This window comes from Crocuta crocuta, unplaced genomic scaffold, assembly GCF_008692635.1.
Source record: "Crocuta crocuta isolate KB4526 unplaced genomic scaffold, BGI_CrCroc_1.0 scaffold39, whole genome shotgun sequence".
Taxonomy (NCBI): domain Eukaryota; kingdom Metazoa; phylum Chordata; class Mammalia; order Carnivora; family Hyaenidae; genus Crocuta; species Crocuta crocuta.
This window is the reverse complement of record NW_027533334.1, coordinates 7547279-7568064: the sequence shown is the minus strand read 5'-3', so window position 1 is coordinate 7568064 and position 20786 is coordinate 7547279. Positions and strand designations below refer to the sequence as shown.

Sequence of the window (20786 nt, the reverse complement as noted above, 5' to 3'; positions counted from 1 at the left end):
GGGTGGATATAAAACTTTCCTTATGTTTAAACAAAAAACAAGCTGAATACCATACTACTATGCACCTGAGTATCTATTATCTAAAAGATCTTGGGATATTCTATAAACATCAATCAATGCTGTGCAAAGAAAGCTAAGAGGGAATAGGCAATTAGATACTGTGAAGAAATGGAGGCAATCAGAAGAAATACAGTGGTGGCAGTGACACAAGCTAAGCAGGAGGTATGGATAATCTGGGTAAGTGCCATGGAAAAATAAATATCATGATTGGACTTGAGGCAAATGGAAACAGTTCAAATTGGCTTCGTACAGTACTCTGTGGAACATATGATGTCCATATGTCCATTACCAACAAACTGAAACATGGAAAATAACAAAAGCCAATGCTGTGATGGCTACAAGAACACGCCCAGTGCCAGTCTCCACCACACCACAGCAGCGTAACTTACTACAGCTGCCAGGTAAGCTGGCTAAGCAGTCAGAAGCAATAAGAAAAAGGGAAAGACCGAACTATAAACTGTTCTTTCCCTACAGAAAAAAAGCTGGTATCTACACTAAAATGTAGAATGGGGCCACAATAAAGGCTGAAAAGTGCAATTTTTTAATTGTTTTTTTTTTTGCTACAGTTTCCAAAATTATAAAATACTTTAAAATTAAAGAGGTCAGCATTTTATGCAGAACTATAAATGATTTAAAATCCAAGAAACTAAATAAAATAAGGGTGGATCCGTATGTTAAAAAAAATAATAGGAAAGAATATCAAGTTTAAAACATTGTAAACGTGACCTTTCAAGTCTGAAATGTATAACAGAGAACTAAAATGGACCAAAAGATGTGCAGGAATCCATTGTTTCATAGTGCTACGAAGTCTCCCAAATTTTCTTTCTATATTCCCTAATGCCCAAAGTGATTCATCTTCAGGACACAAGCAGAGTTGTTATAAAAGAAGTAGTGCCTATGCAAATGTCATGAAGGACCAATTTACACAGCAAAGCCAAACCTATAAGAACCTTAGAAAAGCAATATTAACATCTCAGAGCCTATCCGGTGGTCCAGATCTTTTCAACCAATCAAAGCCAGACATTCCCAGCCAGGTGAACTACATAAAAATAATCTCCGCTCTAATTCAGAAATACATTGGTTGCCACTCACTGAAACTACATAGTAATAAAATCCAGCAGTTAAAAATACATAACTATTTTATAGTAAATATCAATGTCATTCCTGTTTCAACCTGACTTCCCATTCTACCCCCAAACCCCCAAACTTGAAACCAAGTACAATTTCTTGAGTAGCTGGAGTGTGGTTAAAGAAAGGAAGCTATGCTTGTTTGCATGGAATCTGCCATTTCCTCCCTGCCAAAACACTTGTTTAAAAAGTCATGTAATATTTCTATTGAATTGTAAATGCAGCCGACAAGGAAATGGCCTACTGGCAGTGTATTACCTTTGTGGCAGTGCCAACGGGCCTACAGCAAAATAGTGCACATGATAATTTCAACATGCATTCCCAAGTAACAAAATTGTGCTTTACATAAATACCACAGAACCTGAGCAAGATCCAGAAAAAGCAATGAAAATTTGCCCAAGCTTTCATGCTTGCCTATATCAATTGTATGTCATAACTAAAGCAAAATAGAAAAGCATCTACATATGTCCAGGAAGCTTGTGAAGTTAGATCATATAACCCTGGGAAAACTATTGCAACTTAAATCTGTGTATTTCTTGTTAACCACTGTAACAACTCACTAATAAAAATTAAGAAAAACTGTGGGTATCAAATGAACCAAAATGTACTAACTACATACAAGTCCTTAAAGACCATAATGCAACTTATTAACAGGAACATATGTTCAGTGTAAGCCACAATTGTTATGTTAAATTACTTCTTCCTTTGATATCACTCATTTGATTACAGAACTTAAGAGATTCACAAACCTTCCAATTACAATGGTGACCTTTAGTTTATAAGTCACTTACTGCAATGCTTATAAAGTCACCTCTGATCATTTATCCCTTACCTTTCATTATACAGCAAAACTACACGTAATTGTGCTATTTAAATGATCCCAGATGTAATGAAGACTATTCTACTTATGTAAAAGTTATATTGAAAACAAAGTTAGTATAAAAAATAATCTGTAATCAATACAGTCCTCTAGAACAGCTGAAGAATTCTATTCTTCAGGAATTTAACTAAAACACACATTTTTTTTTTTTTTACAAATAGTTTATTGTCAAATTAGTTTCCACATAACACTCAGTGCTCATCCCCACAAGTGTCCTCCTCCATGCCCATCCCCCCCTTCCCCCCACATCCATCAGTCCTCAGTTTTTGTCAGCATTCAAGAGTCTCTCATGGTTTGCCTCTCTCCCTTTCCCCCACCATTTCCGCCCTTCTTCTCCCCCTTGTTCCTCCGTCAAGTTCCTCCTAATCCTCCTATACGTGCAAACGTATGATATTTGTCCTTCTCTGCCTGACTTATTTCGCTCAGCATAACACCCTCAAGGTCCATCCATGTTGCTACACATGGCCAGATTTCATGGTTTCTCATTGCCATGTAGTATTCCATGGTATAGATAAACCACATCTTCTGGATCCATTCATCTGTTGATGGACACTTAGGCTCTTTCCATGCTAAAACACATATTTTAAGTCAGTTATGTCTCACTCATTTTTTAAAATATGTCTATTCAATCATAATTGCAAAAGTCTAATTTGCTATGGATAGCACGTCTTCCAAAAATATTATAAATTTTTAGTTAGTATATACACTTGAATTACAAAGTCAACACCTGCCCTCAGATACTTTCCAGCCTCCCAAAACACACAGACACACCCTTACGTATTTATGTCTTCTAAAATTAATGCTAGCTTAGGTCTCTAGCCAAAACAGTTTCTCTGACTGGTTTCAAAATAAAACAAAACTTACTATGACCAGTATAGTAGGTCTATACAACTGCTTTTAAGACATGAGTCTTAAATAAGGCTTGGCAATTATATTCCCATTAGCAAACCAAAGCTACTGACCAGAGGCCAACGCTAAGGGTGCTCACTAAGTCTTTCTGATCTTCAACAAAGGAACAGGATCTAAAGTACAGAAAAAAATTATATCAATTTAAAATTTAAATGTCAAATAAATAAACTATGCTCAGTAAAAGTTTAAAAGGCAAGCTATAAGTAACGATAGGCCTTTCAAGTTGTATTTGATTAGCATTTACTTACTTTCATTTTTTAATTTATTTTCCTGACTCTTATTCTAAGTTATAAGTACATTTATTATTGTAAGAAAGAAGAATCTGAGCCTGCCAGATTTCAATATTTACACCAAAGAAGTATCTTTGAGATAGGAAATGGAATCAAGCACATATGCAACAAAAATCTTTAATGGATGCTCTTATGTATAAGTCATTCTGCCAGGCTCAATTACACACACAAAGATGAAACATACTTGCATTTAAAACTGAAATCTGGTAGGGGAAATAAGACAAGTACATAATAACTATGATAATGCATACTAAGTTAAAAAGTACCCTAAGAAAGTCATAGGAAAAGTGATATGAAAATTCAGAGAAATAAAAGATTTTTTTAGTCAGTGATAAGGAAATTTGGATAGTAACTGGACATACCTAAAACTAACCTTTCTAGAAATAAAAGAGTATGGTGGGGAAAGGAATCATATATAGCTGCCATATACATATATATTTACTCGCTCCAGATTAAAATAGAGAACAATGATACAATGATAGTAAAGGAAATCATATCCTAAATATACAATAGACTAAGAAACTCATTTGTGGAGCACTGGCATTATTACTGAGAACCACAGTTCTGAACCTTTTTGGGTCACTTGAAAATTATGAACTCACAGCAGAAAAAATGCACATCTGCACAAACACCAATATTTAAGTACAATTTCAGGGGGTCCACTGATGCTATGAATTCTCTGACCCAGCAAAAAAGCTCATTCTAATCTCTTGTGAATCACAGTTTCCATAACTGAGCTAGTATATAGTAAAAATGAAGTAGAAAACATCAGTCTACCCTGAGGTTAGAAAATAAAGTCCATGGGGCACTTGGATACCTCAGAAAGTTAAGCATCCGACTCCTGATTTTGGCTCAGGTCATGATCTCACGGTTGTGAGATCTAGTCCCATTTCGGGCTCTGTGCCAAGAGAATAAAGCCTGCCAGGGACTGACTCTCTCTCTCTCTCTCTCTCTCTCTCCCTTCCCTGCTCATTCACTCTCTCTCTTTCAAATAAATAAACATTAAAAAGAAAAGGTAAACACTTTTTGAAAAGAACAAAAAGAAAAGAGAAGAATCACATATCTCTGCCCTCATGGGCTCGTTATATCTTTTCTGTTTCCAGTAGAAGCTGCAAAGATCACCTCAGCAGTCATAATCAAGGCCTTAAAAGCTTTCTGCAACCTACTCTAGCTGGCAATAAACTGCTTTGGGTACTGTGAAAGGCCCCCAATACCTCCAATCCTACTGATACCTTAAAATAAAGCCAAGTAACTATCTGATCCTTTCCATAGCCAGAAGCTCCTTAAGTGACAATGGTAAATATTAAATAGCACCTTCTGCAGGAACTTATAGTCTCAATATGAGACTTGAAAATTTCGTTAATAATGCTACCTAATAATAAATAAATAGTATTTAATATTTTACATGTATTGCTCATTTACATTATCTTATCTGATCTTCACAATAACTCTGTGAAATGGACAGAGTCCATTACAACTAATCATAGATAACAAAATTAATTCAGGACTCACAAGTCTCAAACATCAAGTCACACCCACTACTATGTGGCACCAATTGAGGCATTACGACATTGGAAAATTCGTATTTCCAAAATCCAGACGGTGATTCTTGCTCTATAAATACAAGTTACAGTCCGATTCTGGGACACAAAACCAACTTGGATTACCCTTTTCTTTTAATGGAAGTACGAAGTAGAAGATTCACACAACTAAAACAACCTGTACATAAAACAGTGCACAGATAAGTCACAGTGCAAAACATATTTTATACTATGGATCACAGTCAAAAAATGTCAAATGCAAATGCCATCTTTTAATATTAATAAATCAATGTAAATTCTGTACTGTAAACATCCTTAAACACAGAGAAATACTGCCTTTGTTGATATCCTACCTTAAAATCTTAAAAAAAACGGATTCTAGCATAATTCTTTCAATAATTTCAATAATTCTTTGAAACATGATTCTTTCTTATGATCCCTGGTCTAAGCAATACTTAATGTAAACAGGACTTCAAAACTACAATTTTTATTCATGTAATTTGTACGTCCGTAGGAAAATGAGGATTGCTTCCTCAACAGTCACCAAACTATTCATGTTTACAAAGCACGTGGCAACACAACAGCAAGGTTTGAATATAAATTAACAATGGGAATTTGTCTTTCCTGTGAAACCCTCAAGGGTGGCCCCAGCAGGCCCAAACAAGAGAAGCGGAGATCTGTTTATTCTGTTCTCCTTGCTTGTTCATCTCTTCAAGAATAATAACTCTGACTGGACAGAAATACGTTGAAAGTGTCACTGTAATAAACCTTAATCCCCAATTTAGGGGCTGGAATGCCTGATACTCCCACATGTACAGGACCACAGGGCAGAAGAACTCTAACTTTCAAATAGAGTGAAAAACCATATGTCCTAGAAGTAGGACTGAAATTCTCCAATGATCCGATTTGTCCCACTCTTCCAGATCCTTGGCTATTTCTGAGCTGAAAGTAATGGTTAACAGAATAAAGTATCACTTAATCAGGCAGAAAAATGTAGGGAGCAGACAGGGAGAAAGAAAGGCAATATTAAAAGAAAGAAAAGCACACGGAAGGGAAAGCAAAGCACATGAGGGGAGAGGACCGTGTGAGCACTCATGTGTGTGCACTGTCAGGGGACAGGGAACAGTCAAAGGAAGCAAAGGCAACAGTGAGAGGGAAAAAAGAAGGAAGATGAGAAGTTCAAAGAGAAAAACCAGTGGTGTATGTAATGACAAAATCATAAAACTCTTATTTATAGTCTTATGATCCTATATAATCTGTAATATACATACATACAATTGAAGTTTTTACAGTGTATGGTCTCATACTGTAAACAACTGAATATATTTATCTTCGCTCCCCTCCCCCAACAGAAAGCTAACCGGTTCTAACATTAGACTGCCAGGTCCACCGGGCTGTGGCCTGCTCCACCTCCAGCCACATCCTCAAAGTCCACCCAGCAAATGATAAATGTGCACTAACCGTGCAGAAGGAAATAAAGGAAAGGGGAATAGAAATAAAAGAATACAGGAAGAAAATTTCAGGGTACTTTCTTCAAAAATCGAACACCCATACTTAAATGACATTTAGTTTCTCTGACACATAATAAGCAACGCGGTAAGTTAGAACGGATCTACGCTCCAACGGGTGGGTCTAAAAGTCAAATTCCCTTTCTCCGCAATAGAACGTGCATTTCTTATACTTTAACATTAACACCAAATCAAAAATATTTTAATACTACTGATTCAATTTATGTTACTACAAAAATGAGTACATCCCACCACAAAATATATACAATTACAAGCAGGTAAGTTTGAAATGTGTTATTCTCATTACTAAAGGAGTCATTAAAAATTATCTTTTAAAAAAAGAGAATTTAAAATGCTGTTTTTCACCTATTAAATATTTACACACCTTCATCAGGACACACCTACTGCACAAAGCAAAGTAATAGATACAAATACAAACAAGCAATCCTCTACTTGTAGACTTGTAGTAAGACAGCTGCATATAAACAGGAAGTGAAAACCATTTTGACTCAAAGACTCCCAACAGACGGATTATGAAGGGAGGATTACAAAGGGACTTAGAGTATTTGACTTGGGGCGCAAAGAATGATAGGGGACAGCTGGAAGGATAATAAAAGCAGTAAAAAGTCAAAGAATTAGGAAATTGCAGCCAGCAAACAGAAAAAAAGCAGATTAACACCAGAGAAAAGCCAGTAAAAATGAGAACAGAAACTTAACAACAAAAAAAAACAAGCAACCCAATTTTCTTCAAAGAAGATATACCAACGGAAAGATGCTCAACATCACTGGTTATTTGGGAAAGGCAAATAAAACTGAGAAACCCGTTCACACCCACTAGGATGACTATTAGCAAAAAGACAGAAAGTCAGTGTAAGGATGTGGAAAAAGTGGAACCACATGCACTGCTGGTGGGAACGTAACATGGTACAGCTACTGTGAAAAAACCGTATGGAAGTTCTTCCCAAAATTATACATACACAAGATGATCCAGCAATTCCCCTTTCTGGATATACATCCGTTAGAATTAAAAGCAGTCTCAGAGAAGCAACTGCATACCCATATTCACAGTAGCGTTATATATAAGAGCCAAAATGGGGAAGCAACTCAAGTGTCAGACAATGGAGGAAGAAACAAAGTGTGGTATATATGTACAAGAGAACATTTTTCAACTTTAAAAAGGAAGGAAATTCTGACATATGGTACAACATGAATGAACCTTTAAAACATTATGCTGAGTGAAAGAAGTCAGACACAAAAGAACAGACATTCCATGATTCCACTTCTATTAGGTGCTTAGAATAGTGAAACATACAGAGACCAAAAGTGGACTGGTGGTGACAAAATGCTGTGGGGAGGAGATAATGAAGAGCTACTGTTTAATGGGTTCAGAGTTTCAGTTTGGGATGATAAAAATTTCCGGAAATGCATAGTGTGATCATTGCACAACAGTGTGAGTGTGCTTAATGCCGCTGAATTGTATACTTAAAAATGATTAAAATGATAAATTTTATATTCTGTATATTTAACACAATAAAAAAACTGAAGTACAATGAAACATGTCCTTATATTAGTCACTGTTAATCTTAAACTGTATATAATTTAAAAGAAGAGATTATAGGTATAATGGTTGAAAGGTAACCCCCGAAAGATGTGTCCATGTCATAATCCCCAGAACCTCGGAGTGTGACACCATTTGGAAAAGATAGTTGCAGATGTAATTAAGTCAAGGAATCGAAAGGAGGATATCACCCCGGATTATCCATGTAGTCCCTAAAACCAATGACGAGCGTCCTTTTAAGAGAGAGACAGAGGGAAATTTGAGGAGACGGTAATGTGAAGATGGAGGCAGAGATGGGACGATGCAGCTACAATCCAAGGAACGCCAAGGACCGCCAGCAGCCACCAAAAGCTAGGAGAGGCAAAGAATGGATTCTCCAGGGGCGCCTGGGTGGCTTAGTCGGTTAAGTGTCCGACTTTCGCTCAGGTCATGATCTCGCGGTTCGTGGGTTCGAGCCCCGCGTCGGGCTCTGTGCTGACTGCCAGCTCAGAGCCTGGAGCCAATTTCAGAGTCTGTATCTCCCTCTCTCTCTGACCCTCCCCTGCTCACGCTGTCTCTCTCTCTCTCCTAGAAATAAATAAAAAATATTAAAAAAAAAAAAAAGAATGGATTCTCCATTAGAGTCTGTGGAGGGAGAGCAACCCTGTCAACACCTTGATTTCTGACTTCTGGCCTCCAGAATTGTTAGAGAATACATTTCTGTTGTTTAAAGCTACCAGATTTGTTGTAATTTATGAAGATGGCCCTAATAATCTACTATGGGGGTAACAAAATAAAAAATAAGAAAGTGAGCCTTCTACGCATAGAACATATTATTCAAGCCAAAATTTAGCTATGAAAGCCAAGAGGAAAAGAGGGTACCTGTGCTTCACCACTAAGCCATAGTAGTCCCAGGCCACATGACGTCCGTGAACATGAGTGCTGAAGGCAACGTGCTGAAGCCAGCCTCCCATCCTGGGCAGGGCAGGGTGAGGTTTGCCTGCACGCTCCTGGCCCAGCATGTGGGGAGTCTGGGGCAGCACATCCACAGGGTCAGACCACAGAGAAAGGCTGCACCCTGCTATCTCAGAGGCTTTCAGCCAGGATGTTTCTGTGAATTGATACTCCCATATTCCTTCGTCTACTCCCAGATAAAATGAAGATACCTGTCTTTTGCCCCACATGTTAAATGCCTGAAGGGAATCTTCCAAGAGGCAGTACCTGCGCCTGCACTAAGACGGGCAAGTTATCTACAGAGCCGTCTACAGTAGGGACTGGGAGAGCGCAGATGTGTAAATACGCCAGGTGTGGCATTACTCAACTACCACCCCTACTAAAGCCCCATCTTCTAGAATTTCTCAACCAAATTTGATCATTAGACAGGAAGGAGATCGCTGACTCATTTTTGTTTATAAAAAATGGATAACTCCGTTTCACTCCTTTGATGAAGATATATCAGGAGTATACCTGGTTGTGAAAGTATTAGTGTGATGTGATTTGAGGTAAGGGAAAGCTGCTGTGTGTTTTATTTTTTAATATGCAGTATAAAGGGTGATTTTTTTCTAATGTCTGTGTTTAATTTGCATGTACTGGACCATTTATTTCATGTACTAAAATGCACTATTTCCCCAAAAGGTATAGGAGTAAAGAGGCAAGTTGTAAAAAAAAATAGCAAGGTTAAGGAAAGAAAGAAAACATCATTTTCAAAAACATTCCCTAAAAATATCTTTTCCATGTTGAAAAATCTACAGAGTTCTTTTCTTTATAAGTAAGTGGTATAAGGATATAGGGAGACAGAGAGCCATCTTTAGTCTAGAGTAACTCCTACTTTAAACAGATTGTCAAGCTGTATACAGGTTGTATTTCCTGAAAGTTGCCATTTAAATGCCTCCACTTCTCCACTTGTCTCCTTAAGTCACATTTGACAAATCTTACTAAAATATACAATACACTTCTATATTTTATCTTAAAAGGTAATAAACATTCATATTGTGTTGTATGCAAGTAAAATTCTTAGTTTAATTTTTCTTTTCTTTCCTTCAGTGGAGGCCAAACTATTACCAGCCACGATACTTGCTGTCTCAAACAGTCCCTAGTTGGCCTGAGACACTTCTGTCCTTCCCCCTTTCACCATGCCAACCAATGGGTAATCAAACACAAAAGAAATCAAAACCAAAACTGTATTTCAAAGAATCAACAGGGTCTTAGTGATGTCTATTAAACAACAGTGCCTGGGTTAGTGGTAGGGCACAGGGATAGGTATTCAGAAAAATAATCCCATTCACTTGTTTCCTGATATTTGGTAATTATATTTCCTACAGAGCTGAGAAAGAGGTAGATCTCCAAAGAAGTATGTGGTTAACCAAATTCAAAATTAAATTTTGAAGTCCTTTATTTATTTAACTGACCAAAACTAATTCAGTGTCTTTATATTTAACTTTTTAAAATAATCTGGATTTTGATAAAACTTGTTTCATTTAACATTTTGAGTTTTACTTCCATCTGTTGTTATTCCTTAATCTATTTGTCATCACTGCTTAATCTATTTTAATCTATTTGCTGGATGTAAATTTATAAGCACATTTTTACCGTTTTCCTATTTACAAAGCTTTACATGTTTTAATGTGATTTCCCCATTGCCTTTTACTAGACAGATAATCATTACTCTCACCACAGCAAAGATATAATTTGTATATACTACAAGTTTCTCTTTAAAAAAGAGAGAGATAAAGAAAGATGTATAAAAACTAACAAATTAGTATCCCTTGCCATCAAACAAATCCAGTCTTCTAAGTAGCTCTTTTTATTGGAAAATCCCTCCGTGAATATCTATATCCCCAATACTTCTTATTCTCCCTAAGGAATGATTAAAGATAAGTATCAATCTTTGACCAATGATAAACTAAAGTATATAAAACAAATGATCTCAGCCTTAATGCCTTCAAAAGACCTATTTTCAATTCACTGCCAAGTTCCAATTTAATCACTTTCACTTTCTAATTTAGTGCCATTGTTAAGTTCTTCATATCCCTCAGGCTATGACACTCAAAACATATGTCCTACAAAAATCTTAATCAGTGAAAGCCAATATATCAATTTGTGGCTATGTAGGCAGGAGCAACTCCATCCTAAATTACTCAAGATTGATGCATCTCTTCTTGACCTGAATTCTTGCTGGCCTAAGCAAGCATGACCTGGGTCTCAAGCAGGCCGCCTGGAGCCTGGGCATAGTAGAAGGATGGCATGTCTGAGAATATGAGTAGGAAACCAACACCCAGTTCTCTCAGTCAGCCTTGCTGTTCTGAGGTTGTTCCTATTACACACCTCTAGAGGGCAGGCACAGTGGGAAGGGCTACAACCTTGTAACAAAGGCCAGAGGGAACTGCAGAAGGATAGGATGTGAAGGCTAGGGAAACTGGCCTACCACATCTAATGAGTGTCCTGTTCCATATAGCCATCTAAATGCAGTAAATTATATACGCTCCTTTACTTATCTTAAAAGAACTAGCATTCTTTGCCTCCATCAGTTATAGTGGTCTCTTCGTCACTCACATCTTCATTCCACTGTGACAACTTTATAAACTATTGGTAATCTCATAAGCCATCACTGCTACCAAAAAAAAAAAAAATTGGCAGGGAACATAAAAAATCCAACCATACCTCTTTCCACTCTGAAAAATTTAGAAGGTTCCTATTTTAAAATAATAATTATAATGATGAGATTAAAATGTTTGTTGAAAGCTAGAACAAACTATCCAAAAATTTGTATGGAACCACAAAAGACCCCGAATAGTCAAAGTAATACTGAAAAATNGGAAACTAATTTGACAATAAACTATTTGTAAAAAAAAAAAATAAATAATAAAAGAAAAAATAATAATAAAAGAAAAAAAATAAAATGTTTGTTGATTTTTATTTTTGCTGGCCACTCCTTCATTTGCATAGAGCTGACATATAAACACAAAAGATATTTCGTTTTCGTCAAGGCAAGAAATGGACTAGCATGAATTCATATCTCAGTTCTGCCATTTATAAGCTATATCATCTTAACAAGGAACCTAATTCTTTATCCATTTTACCCAATCTACTCACTAAAATGGAGATTAAAATATTTATTTTGGGGTTCCTGGGTGGCTCAGTCAGTTGGGGATCAACTGGCTCAGGTCATGATCTCATATTCTGTGGGATTAAGACCCACGTCAGGCTTTGAACAGACAGCATGGAACTTGCTCAGAATTCTCTCTCACTGTCTCTCTCTGCCCTTCCCACACTTGCTCTTTCTCTCTCTCAAAATAAGTAAACTTAAAAAACATTTATTTCACAGAGTGGTTAAAGTGAGAGAACTGTTTAATTAAAAAAGAAAACTTCAGGAATCCCCAGGTTGCTCTGTCAGCTGAGCGTCTGACTCTTGATTTCAGCTCAGGTCATGATCCCAGGGTAATGTAACAAGCCCTGAGTTGGGCTCCACACTCAGCTTGAGATTCTCTCTCTTTCTCTCTCTCTCTCTCTCTCTCTCCTGCCCTTCTCCTGCTCGCAAGTGTTCACATGGTCTCTCTCTCTCTAAAAGAAAGAAAGAAAGAAAGAAAGAAAGAAAGAAAGAAAGAAAGAAAGAAAGAAAGAAAGAGAGAGAGAAAGAAAAAAGAAAAGAAAGAAAGAAAGAAAGAAAGAAAGAAAGAAAGAAAACACTATTTCACTCACTAATCTGAGTTTCAGCTCTCTTACACCTTACCTACAGTTTTACTGGCTCTCTAACCTCACTGTAAATAACACTAAGATTCTGAAATAATCAGTTTGGGTCAGAGCTCAGGCATCAGTATTTTCTTTTTTTTTTTTTTTTAAAATGTTTTATTTATTTCTAAGAGAGAGAGAGAGAGAGAGACAGCGTGAGCAGGGGAGGGTCAGAGAGAGAGGGAGTCACAGACTGAAACAGGCTCCAGGCTCTGAGCTGGCAGTCAGCACAGAGCCCGACGCGGGGCTCGAACCCACGAACCGCGAGATCATGACCTGAGCGAAAGTCGGACGCTTAACCGACTAAGCCACCCAGGCGCCCCAGGCATCAGTATTTTCTAAAAGCTCTCCAGGTAATGGCTATGTGGCAAGTAAAGAACACTGTCTAGCTCCCTGATCCCTTCATTTCCTATACCGTCCTCTCTCTTTTCTGGCTACACCCCATTGGTAACCACGAGAACAACTCTCTCCACAGCACCCTTCAATGCCCTGGAGCCCCATCCTTCCAAGTCACTCATTTATTTAACCTCAAACCTGAGCTCAGGGCTATAATGCACCATGCTCCACTGCTGAGCACTGCTAGTGTAACTGTACAGTGCTCACTTTCCAACTTCAGCTGTGTCTTCAACAATCTTTTTTTCTCTCTTGGACAGCTCTTTCTTTTTTCCTCCCACCTGACCTCCCACCAAACTAATCTAAGCCGTAATGAAGCAGTAAATGTTAATTTTACTAAAATCCCACTCCTGAATACATACCTTATTAATATTCTTTATGACAAAATGAGAAAGGCACACAAAGCACTTGGCCCACATACAGAAGAACAGTGACAGTCTCGAGGAAAAGCAACTGTGTGACTGATCTGCAAAGCCAAACAAGCTGCAACTTGTCACTAAGGCACAACTGGCAGAAAAACAATGGCTGTTCCGACCTGGGCATATGACTGACATTCTCTCAAAAATGAACCATGTGAACCTGTCATTTAAAGAAAAACTATCATATTTGCCGCCAGTGGTAAAATTTGAGCTTTGGAAAACTTGTACCTGCCATGTGATCTTAACAGTCTCCCAGAACTGGCAGTTCATACTCTTATTTGTATAAAGCAGTTCACAAACATAGGAAAAGTTAAATAATGATAATGTAATTTAAATAGCAACTTAAAACCATATTGGGGCACCTGGGTGGCTCAGTCGGTTAAGCATCCGACTTTGGCTCAGGTCATGGATCTCACAGTTCATGGGTTTGAGCCCCGCATTGGGCTCTGTGCTGACAGCTCAGAGCCTGGAGCCTGCCTCAGATTCTGTGTCTCCCTCTCTCTGACCCTCCCCTGCTCATACTGTCTCTCTTTCAGAAATAAATAAAACATTTTTAAAAATGTTTTTTAAATCATACTGTTTGGAAATGCACAAGGCAACACTTGATAAACCACCCAAAGAACTCGGAGAGCCCAGAATTGCCTATATACGAATGATGAGGAAAACAAGAAATTTTCTTGGGTGGTGGCTACCAAAAAAGGCTCTATATAGCAATAATATCTGAATTGAGACTTGAATGGGTAGGGTTTAGATTGGTAGAAAAAAGTGAAATAGACAGATGATTGATAGAATTTTAAAGAGAAATACTGTCTTCAAGAATATTTTTGCTATCTCATATGTGTTAATTCAAACCATCAAATGATACTTTAAGATCCTAGAGGTCAGGAAACACATTTTACAATGATTTACTATCTATCAGACAGACTACCTCAGGGTCAAATTTAATACACTGATCTTTGTGGTTAGAAAAATAAGATCTATACAAGGAGGAAAGAGAATAGTAATAATCTAAATCCCAGGTTAAATCCCAGCTCGGGCACCTGCCTAGGTTGCCTTGGATAATTCAGTTAACCTCACTAACTCAATTCAAATACACCTACTTTGAGGATCCTCCTAAAAACATCGTACCTAAAAGTACTAAAGATAACTAACAATCAGAGAAGAAATGAGAATCTGTGTTGCTAGTTTTATGCTGACCTTGTTATTTTTCATATTATTTTGCAAACAAGTAATTCATGTCATTTTTATTTTCTACTTTAGCAAAAGGAATATGCACAAGGAAGATGATACATATTATACACAACTGTATTACTGAAAGAATTCTCTTTAAAGTGGAAGGCGGGTTTTTAAATATTTTCAGTACAGTACACTCTTACTTATACTATTGAAATTCAATCTACCATAGCATTGTATTATCAGAAATTAATTCCAATTTATCCTTCTTCAGATGGTCCAAAATAATGCATTCTCTTTCCTCCCATCTGTTTACTTCACACATTTCTCCAGTCACCCTGACGCCATCTTTTCTTCTCTACACGCGCACAAAAACTCTCTCTCTCTCTCCCTCTCTCTCTCCTCTCTTCATTCTTCAATCTTTTCCTCTTGAGGTGACTCCAGCCACTAGAGGGCAATAAGTTCACAAAGACAGATGTACTTCTCTATAATGAATTGAGATTCACATACGAAAAAAAGCTAAGAACTGTTATCATCACAAACCCTGAATCACAGGTGTGAATATGTAAGGTACATACTTCAAGCTCAAAAAAAAAAAAAACATCCTGGAAAAGGGAGTTCATAGAAGTATACATTAATGTTCAAAAAAGGAATTCCAGTTTCTCATTAAGACAACTGAAGAAATAAGATTGATTCGCTTAGAGGTCCATAGCAATATAAGAAATCAGGCTTTTTAAATATTAACTTCAGATGAGAGAAGAAAAAAAAAGAAAACAAAAACACAAAGGTAGAATCTACAGAATGGGTAGAAAAGTGAGAACTGATTTTTCCAAGGCCTCCATTGCCAAACTGAGAAAACAACGGATGGATTGAAGAATATAGTGGATTTACCTACTCCTTCTATTGAAAAGCAAGGGAAGATTTTAAATGCATATTTTTGGGGGAGGAAAATGGTGACCGTAGTCTTCACTTTTTTTCTCACAATTAAGGATGTGGAGGAGGAGAAAAGTTATTATCACTAAGCTTTAACAGATAATTTTATTATTTTTTGCGTAAAATCTAAATTCAAATCAACTTAATTTCCTTTATATTTATTTATTCACACTGACATTGCAAAAATGCAAAATTCATATAACATCAACATGTTTAGGAAACCATCATTTTCTTACCCTCATTGGATGTATGTCAGCATAAGGTGGTTTTCCTTCGGCCATTTCTATAGAAGTAATGCCAAGGGACCAGATGTCAGCCACACAGTTATAGCCTATTTCTTGAATTACCTCAGGAGCCATCCAAAACGGAGTTCCTATCACAGTGTTGCGTTTTGCCATTGTATCCTGCAAAAAACATTATGCAGATGTAAATACTACTACAAAAACACAAAGGAAGTCTGCCAACATATTCTCTAAACTGTATAGTGAAACCCTCAATTACTACATATTATATCTGAAATTGACTATTATCCTAGAATTTCAACTAGAGCTCTGACAGGACATTTTTAGAAATTATGAATTCAGTAATAACAAAGAGTTCACAAGAATCTTATCTCCACCATCATTAAAGATAGTCATTAAAAACAGTACTATAACAATAAAAGCTATAGAAATGGATCAATATAGCTTTCCTTTTTAAACATTTAAGCATTTCAATGGCATTTTTTTCATATTCATCCAACATCTCTTAAGTTGAAAATAAAATAAATAATACTTAAATTATGGCTCCTTCTCCCCAAGAACAATGTGGTTATGTATTTCTTGCCATTACCTCTTCCAAAAAGTTATCAACATTTAGTCACAATTAAAACCTGGACAAACAAGCACTTACTGTTAACTGACCAGCCACTCCAAAATCAGCCAATTTTGCATGTCCTTCTGTATTGAGGAGAATATTTCCAGCTTTTATATCTCTGTGTATTTTTCTCATGAAGTGCAAATATTCTAGTCCTTTCAAAGTAGATTTAAGAATAGTTGCAATTTCATCTTCTGTTAACTGGAAACAAATATTTGTAAAGCTAAAATGAAAAACCATGCTAGGTAAACTTTACAAAAGAGCACTGGTAACTAATCCTTCTTTCTAATGACCGCTAAACTTCTAGGAAAAGGCTAAAAGATAAAGCACTGGGGGAGATGCCTGGGTGTTCAATCAGATGAGCATCTGACTCTTGGTTTCAGCTCAAGTCATGATCTCACGGTTCATGTGTTCAAGCCCCACATCAGGCTCTGCACTAACAGCACAGAGCTTGCCTGAAATTCTGTCTCTCCCTCTCTCTTCCCCTCCCCTGTTCACCTACTCTCTCTCTTGCTTTCTCTCTCTCAAAATAAATTTTTACAAATTGGAAAAAAAAAAAGAACATGGGACTTCTTTTTCCTCACAAATATTTTTTGTCACTCTTACTACACGTTTTATTGATGAAAAAATTTTCAGTATTAAATTTATCCTTTCTTTAAAAGGCAGAAGATTTATACTATCTGAAACCAGAGTATTAAATTTATCCTTTCTTTAAAATTACCAATGTCATCCCTAAAGCACACAGCCTCTCCCAATATTCAATGTGACCCTAAGAAATCACTATTTCCCACATCTTCTGACACTGAGGTAGCAATATCACCACCACCCGTCCTGAAAGTAAATTCAGACATGCTTCCCTGTGATGTTGGTAATTCTTGGTCAACAGTTTTCCACAAAGGAAAGAAAATACAGGTGGTTTGCCAAGAGTCTCCTGCACAAAGTGATTATACCCATACCACTCCTCCTCTTCCAGCCAGGTCATCTTTAACCCACCCAAATCCTGGATTTCTGGCCATAAGAATGAGAACTCAAAAATGAAAATACCAGAGAAAGACCAGGAAAATGGAAACACAAGATAAGGTTGTCAGGGGGAGACTAAGGGGGGAGAAAGGAGAAAAGGTAGCCAGGGAAAGAAGTAGGAAAGGAAACATTCTCAGTAGGTGTAACAACAGAGCCAGATCTCTACCGCCCTTTATGCTAATCATTTTGCATGTATTATCTCATTTATCCTCATGACAACTGTCCAAGCCAGATACCATTATTACCAGCAGTTGACAAATGAGGAAATTATTGCACAGAGGTTCAGTAAATTCTTTCTTGTCACATACAAGATGGAGCCAAGATTTGAGTCCTGTCTGATCATAATCTATGCCTCTCTTGACAAACCTTGCTCAAGAGCCACTTATAAAAGCCTTTATTTTAAATATACCCACATAATATTAAAAGTTCATGACAATAAAATCTACTTCTCCCTAAAAGTACATCAAATACGGGGCGNGGGGGGGGGGGGGTGAGTTCCAATTTATACAAAGAGGACATTACTCTATTTGAGAAAGATAAAGAAGGAAAATTCAAATATCCAACAATGGGATAATAGGAAGATACAGTGCAAATTAAAACTATAATAATATTATACTACAAAGCTGTAGTAATCAAAACAGTATGGTACTGGCACAAAAAGACACATGTATCAATGGAACAGAACAGAAAGCCCAGCATTAAAGCTATATGTTTGTGGTCAATTAATCTACAACAAGGACTCATGAATATACAAGGGGAAAGAGACAGTCTTTTCGACAAATGGTACTAGGAAAACTGGACAGATACACGCAAAAGAATGAAACTGGGCCCCTTTCTTACACTATAACCAAAAATAAGCTCAAAATGGATTAAAGACCTAAATGTGAGACCTGAAACCATAAAATTCCTAGAAGAAAACAGTACATAATTTCTTTGACATCAGCCATAGAAAACATTTTCTTGATAGGTCTCCTCTGGCAAAGAAAACAAAAACAAAATTCAACTATTGGGGCTACATCAAAATAAAAAGGTTCTACAGATGGGGCGCCTGAGTGGCTTAGTCAGTTAAGCGTCCGACTTTCGCTTAGGTCATGATCTCGCGGTTCGTGGGTTCGAGCCCCGCGTCGGGCTCTGTGCTGACTGCCAGCTCAGAGCCTGGGGCCTGTTTCAGTCTGTGACTCCCTCTCTCTCTGACCCTCCCCTGTTCACGCTGTCTCTCTCTCTCTCATAGAAATAAATAAAACATTTAAAAAAAAAAAAAAAAGGTTCTACAGAGAAAAGGAACTATCAACAAAACAAAAAGGCAACCTACTGAATGGAAGAAAATATTTGCAAAAAATATATCCAATGAGGGGTTAGTGTCCAAAATATATAAAGAACTTATACAACCCAACACACACACACAGACACACACACACCAAATAATCCAACACCAAATAATCCAATTAAATATGGGCAGAGAAGCTGAACAGACATTTTTCCAAAGATACACAGACGGCCAACAGACACATGAAAACATGCTCAGTATCACTAATCATAAGGGAAATACAAATTAAAACCACAATGAGACATCACCTGTCAGAATGGCTAAAATAAAAAACACAAGATATAACAATGTTGGTGATGATGTAGAATAAAAAGAACCCCCATAAACTGTTAGTGGGAATGCAAATTGGTGCAGCCACTATGGAAAATAGTATGGAGGTCCTTTAAAAAATTAAAAATAGAATTACCATAAGATCCAGTAATTCCACTACTGGGTACTTACCCAAAGAAAATGGAAACACTAATTCAAAAAAATATATGCAGCCCTATGTTTATTGTGGCATCAAGTGTCCATTCATATCTCTCTTCCCCCCCACACACACACACAGAGAGGAATATTACTCAGCCATAAAAAAGAATGAAACCTTGCCAATCACAATAACAACATACATGGACCTAAAGGATATAATGAAACAAGTCAGAGAAAGACAAATACTGTATGATTTTACTCATGTGTGGAATTTAAGAAACAAATGAACAAGCAAAGAAAAAAAGAAACCAAAAAAATCAGATTCTTAAACACAGAGAACAAACTGGTGCTTTTCAGAGGGGAGGTGGTAGTAGAGAATTGGGGAAACAGATAAAGGGATTAACAGTACATTTTTCTTGATGATCACTGAGAAATGTGTAGACTTGCTGAATCATTATATTGTACAACTGAAATATAACATGGTATGTTAATTATACTTGAATAATTATTCATATCTATTTATACACAAACACATATATAAAGACTATGCAGAATGTGAAAGTAACTAGTGGAAGAAGTTTGTTTCACTGCCACCAATGGCACAGTGGCTCATGTCTCATTAAGAAACAAGCTACGGACAACTGGATATTCACATGCAATAAATTAAGTTGGACTCCTACCTCACACCATATATAAAAGTTTACTCAAAATATACCAACAACTTAAATATATGAGTTAAAACCATAAAACACAGGGGTAAATCTTCATGACTGTTGGTTTAGTAATGGATCATTAGATATGATATCAAAAGTACAAGCAGCAAAAGGAAAAATGGTAACTTGGACTTCATCAGAATCAAAAATTTTGTGCACTAAAAGGTATTATTAAGAAAGTGAAATGACAACTTAACAAAATGGGAGAAAATATTTGCAAATCATACATCTGACAAGGGTCCAGTATCCAGAATATATACCTCTGGCACCAAATATCCATCAATTGATTAATGAATAAAGAAGATGTGGCATACAGATACAATGAAATACTACTCAACAATGAAAATGAATGAAATCTTGCCATTTGCAACAATGTGGATGGAACTGGAGGGTATTATGCTAAACAAAATAAGTCAATGGCAAATATCATATGTTTTCACTCATGTGGAATTTGAAAAAGTTAACAGAAGACCATCGGGGAAGGGAAAGAAAAAAATAGTTACAAAAATAGAGGGAGACAAACCATAAGAGACTTTAAAATACAGAGAACAAACTGAGGGAGGAAGGGGAAATGTGGGCGGGGAATGGATGATGGGCACTGCAGGGGGTACTTGTTGGGATGAGCACTGGGTATTTTATTAAAGTGATGAATCACGGGAATTTACTCACAAAGCCAAGAGCAGACTATATACACTGCATGTTAGTTAACCTGACAACAAATTATATATATATTAAAAAAACAACAACAACAGGGAGTTGTAAGACTTGCTCCAAGGATGATATTCAAAATATCTGACCATCAGTTGAAGCAATGTCTAATTAGGACAGTTGTCACAGCCACAATACAAGCGGTTAACAAATTAAGAACAGATACCAGTCATACACAAGCAGTAAAACTGAGTATCAGCCCTGAGTATCAGGACAAAATGCGGGCCTCATCCCAGTATTTAAACGTAAATTATTT

General features: G+C 36.9%; 1 protein-coding gene across 1 annotated transcript in view; it reads right to left on the bottom strand.

The window, feature by feature from the left end:
- STK3 (serine/threonine kinase 3) overlaps window positions 1–20786 on the bottom strand; it is a 236211-nt gene that overhangs the window by 173488 nt on the left and 41937 nt on the right. The window contains exons 5-6 of the mRNA XM_077748229.1: window positions 16391–16555; window positions 15736–15903 (exon numbers count right to left, since the gene is read on the bottom strand). Of these exons, the coding sequence (XP_077604355.1) occupies window positions 15736–15903; window positions 16391–16555 (333 nt within the window). The remainder of the gene's footprint in view (window positions 1–15735; window positions 15904–16390; window positions 16556–20786) is intronic.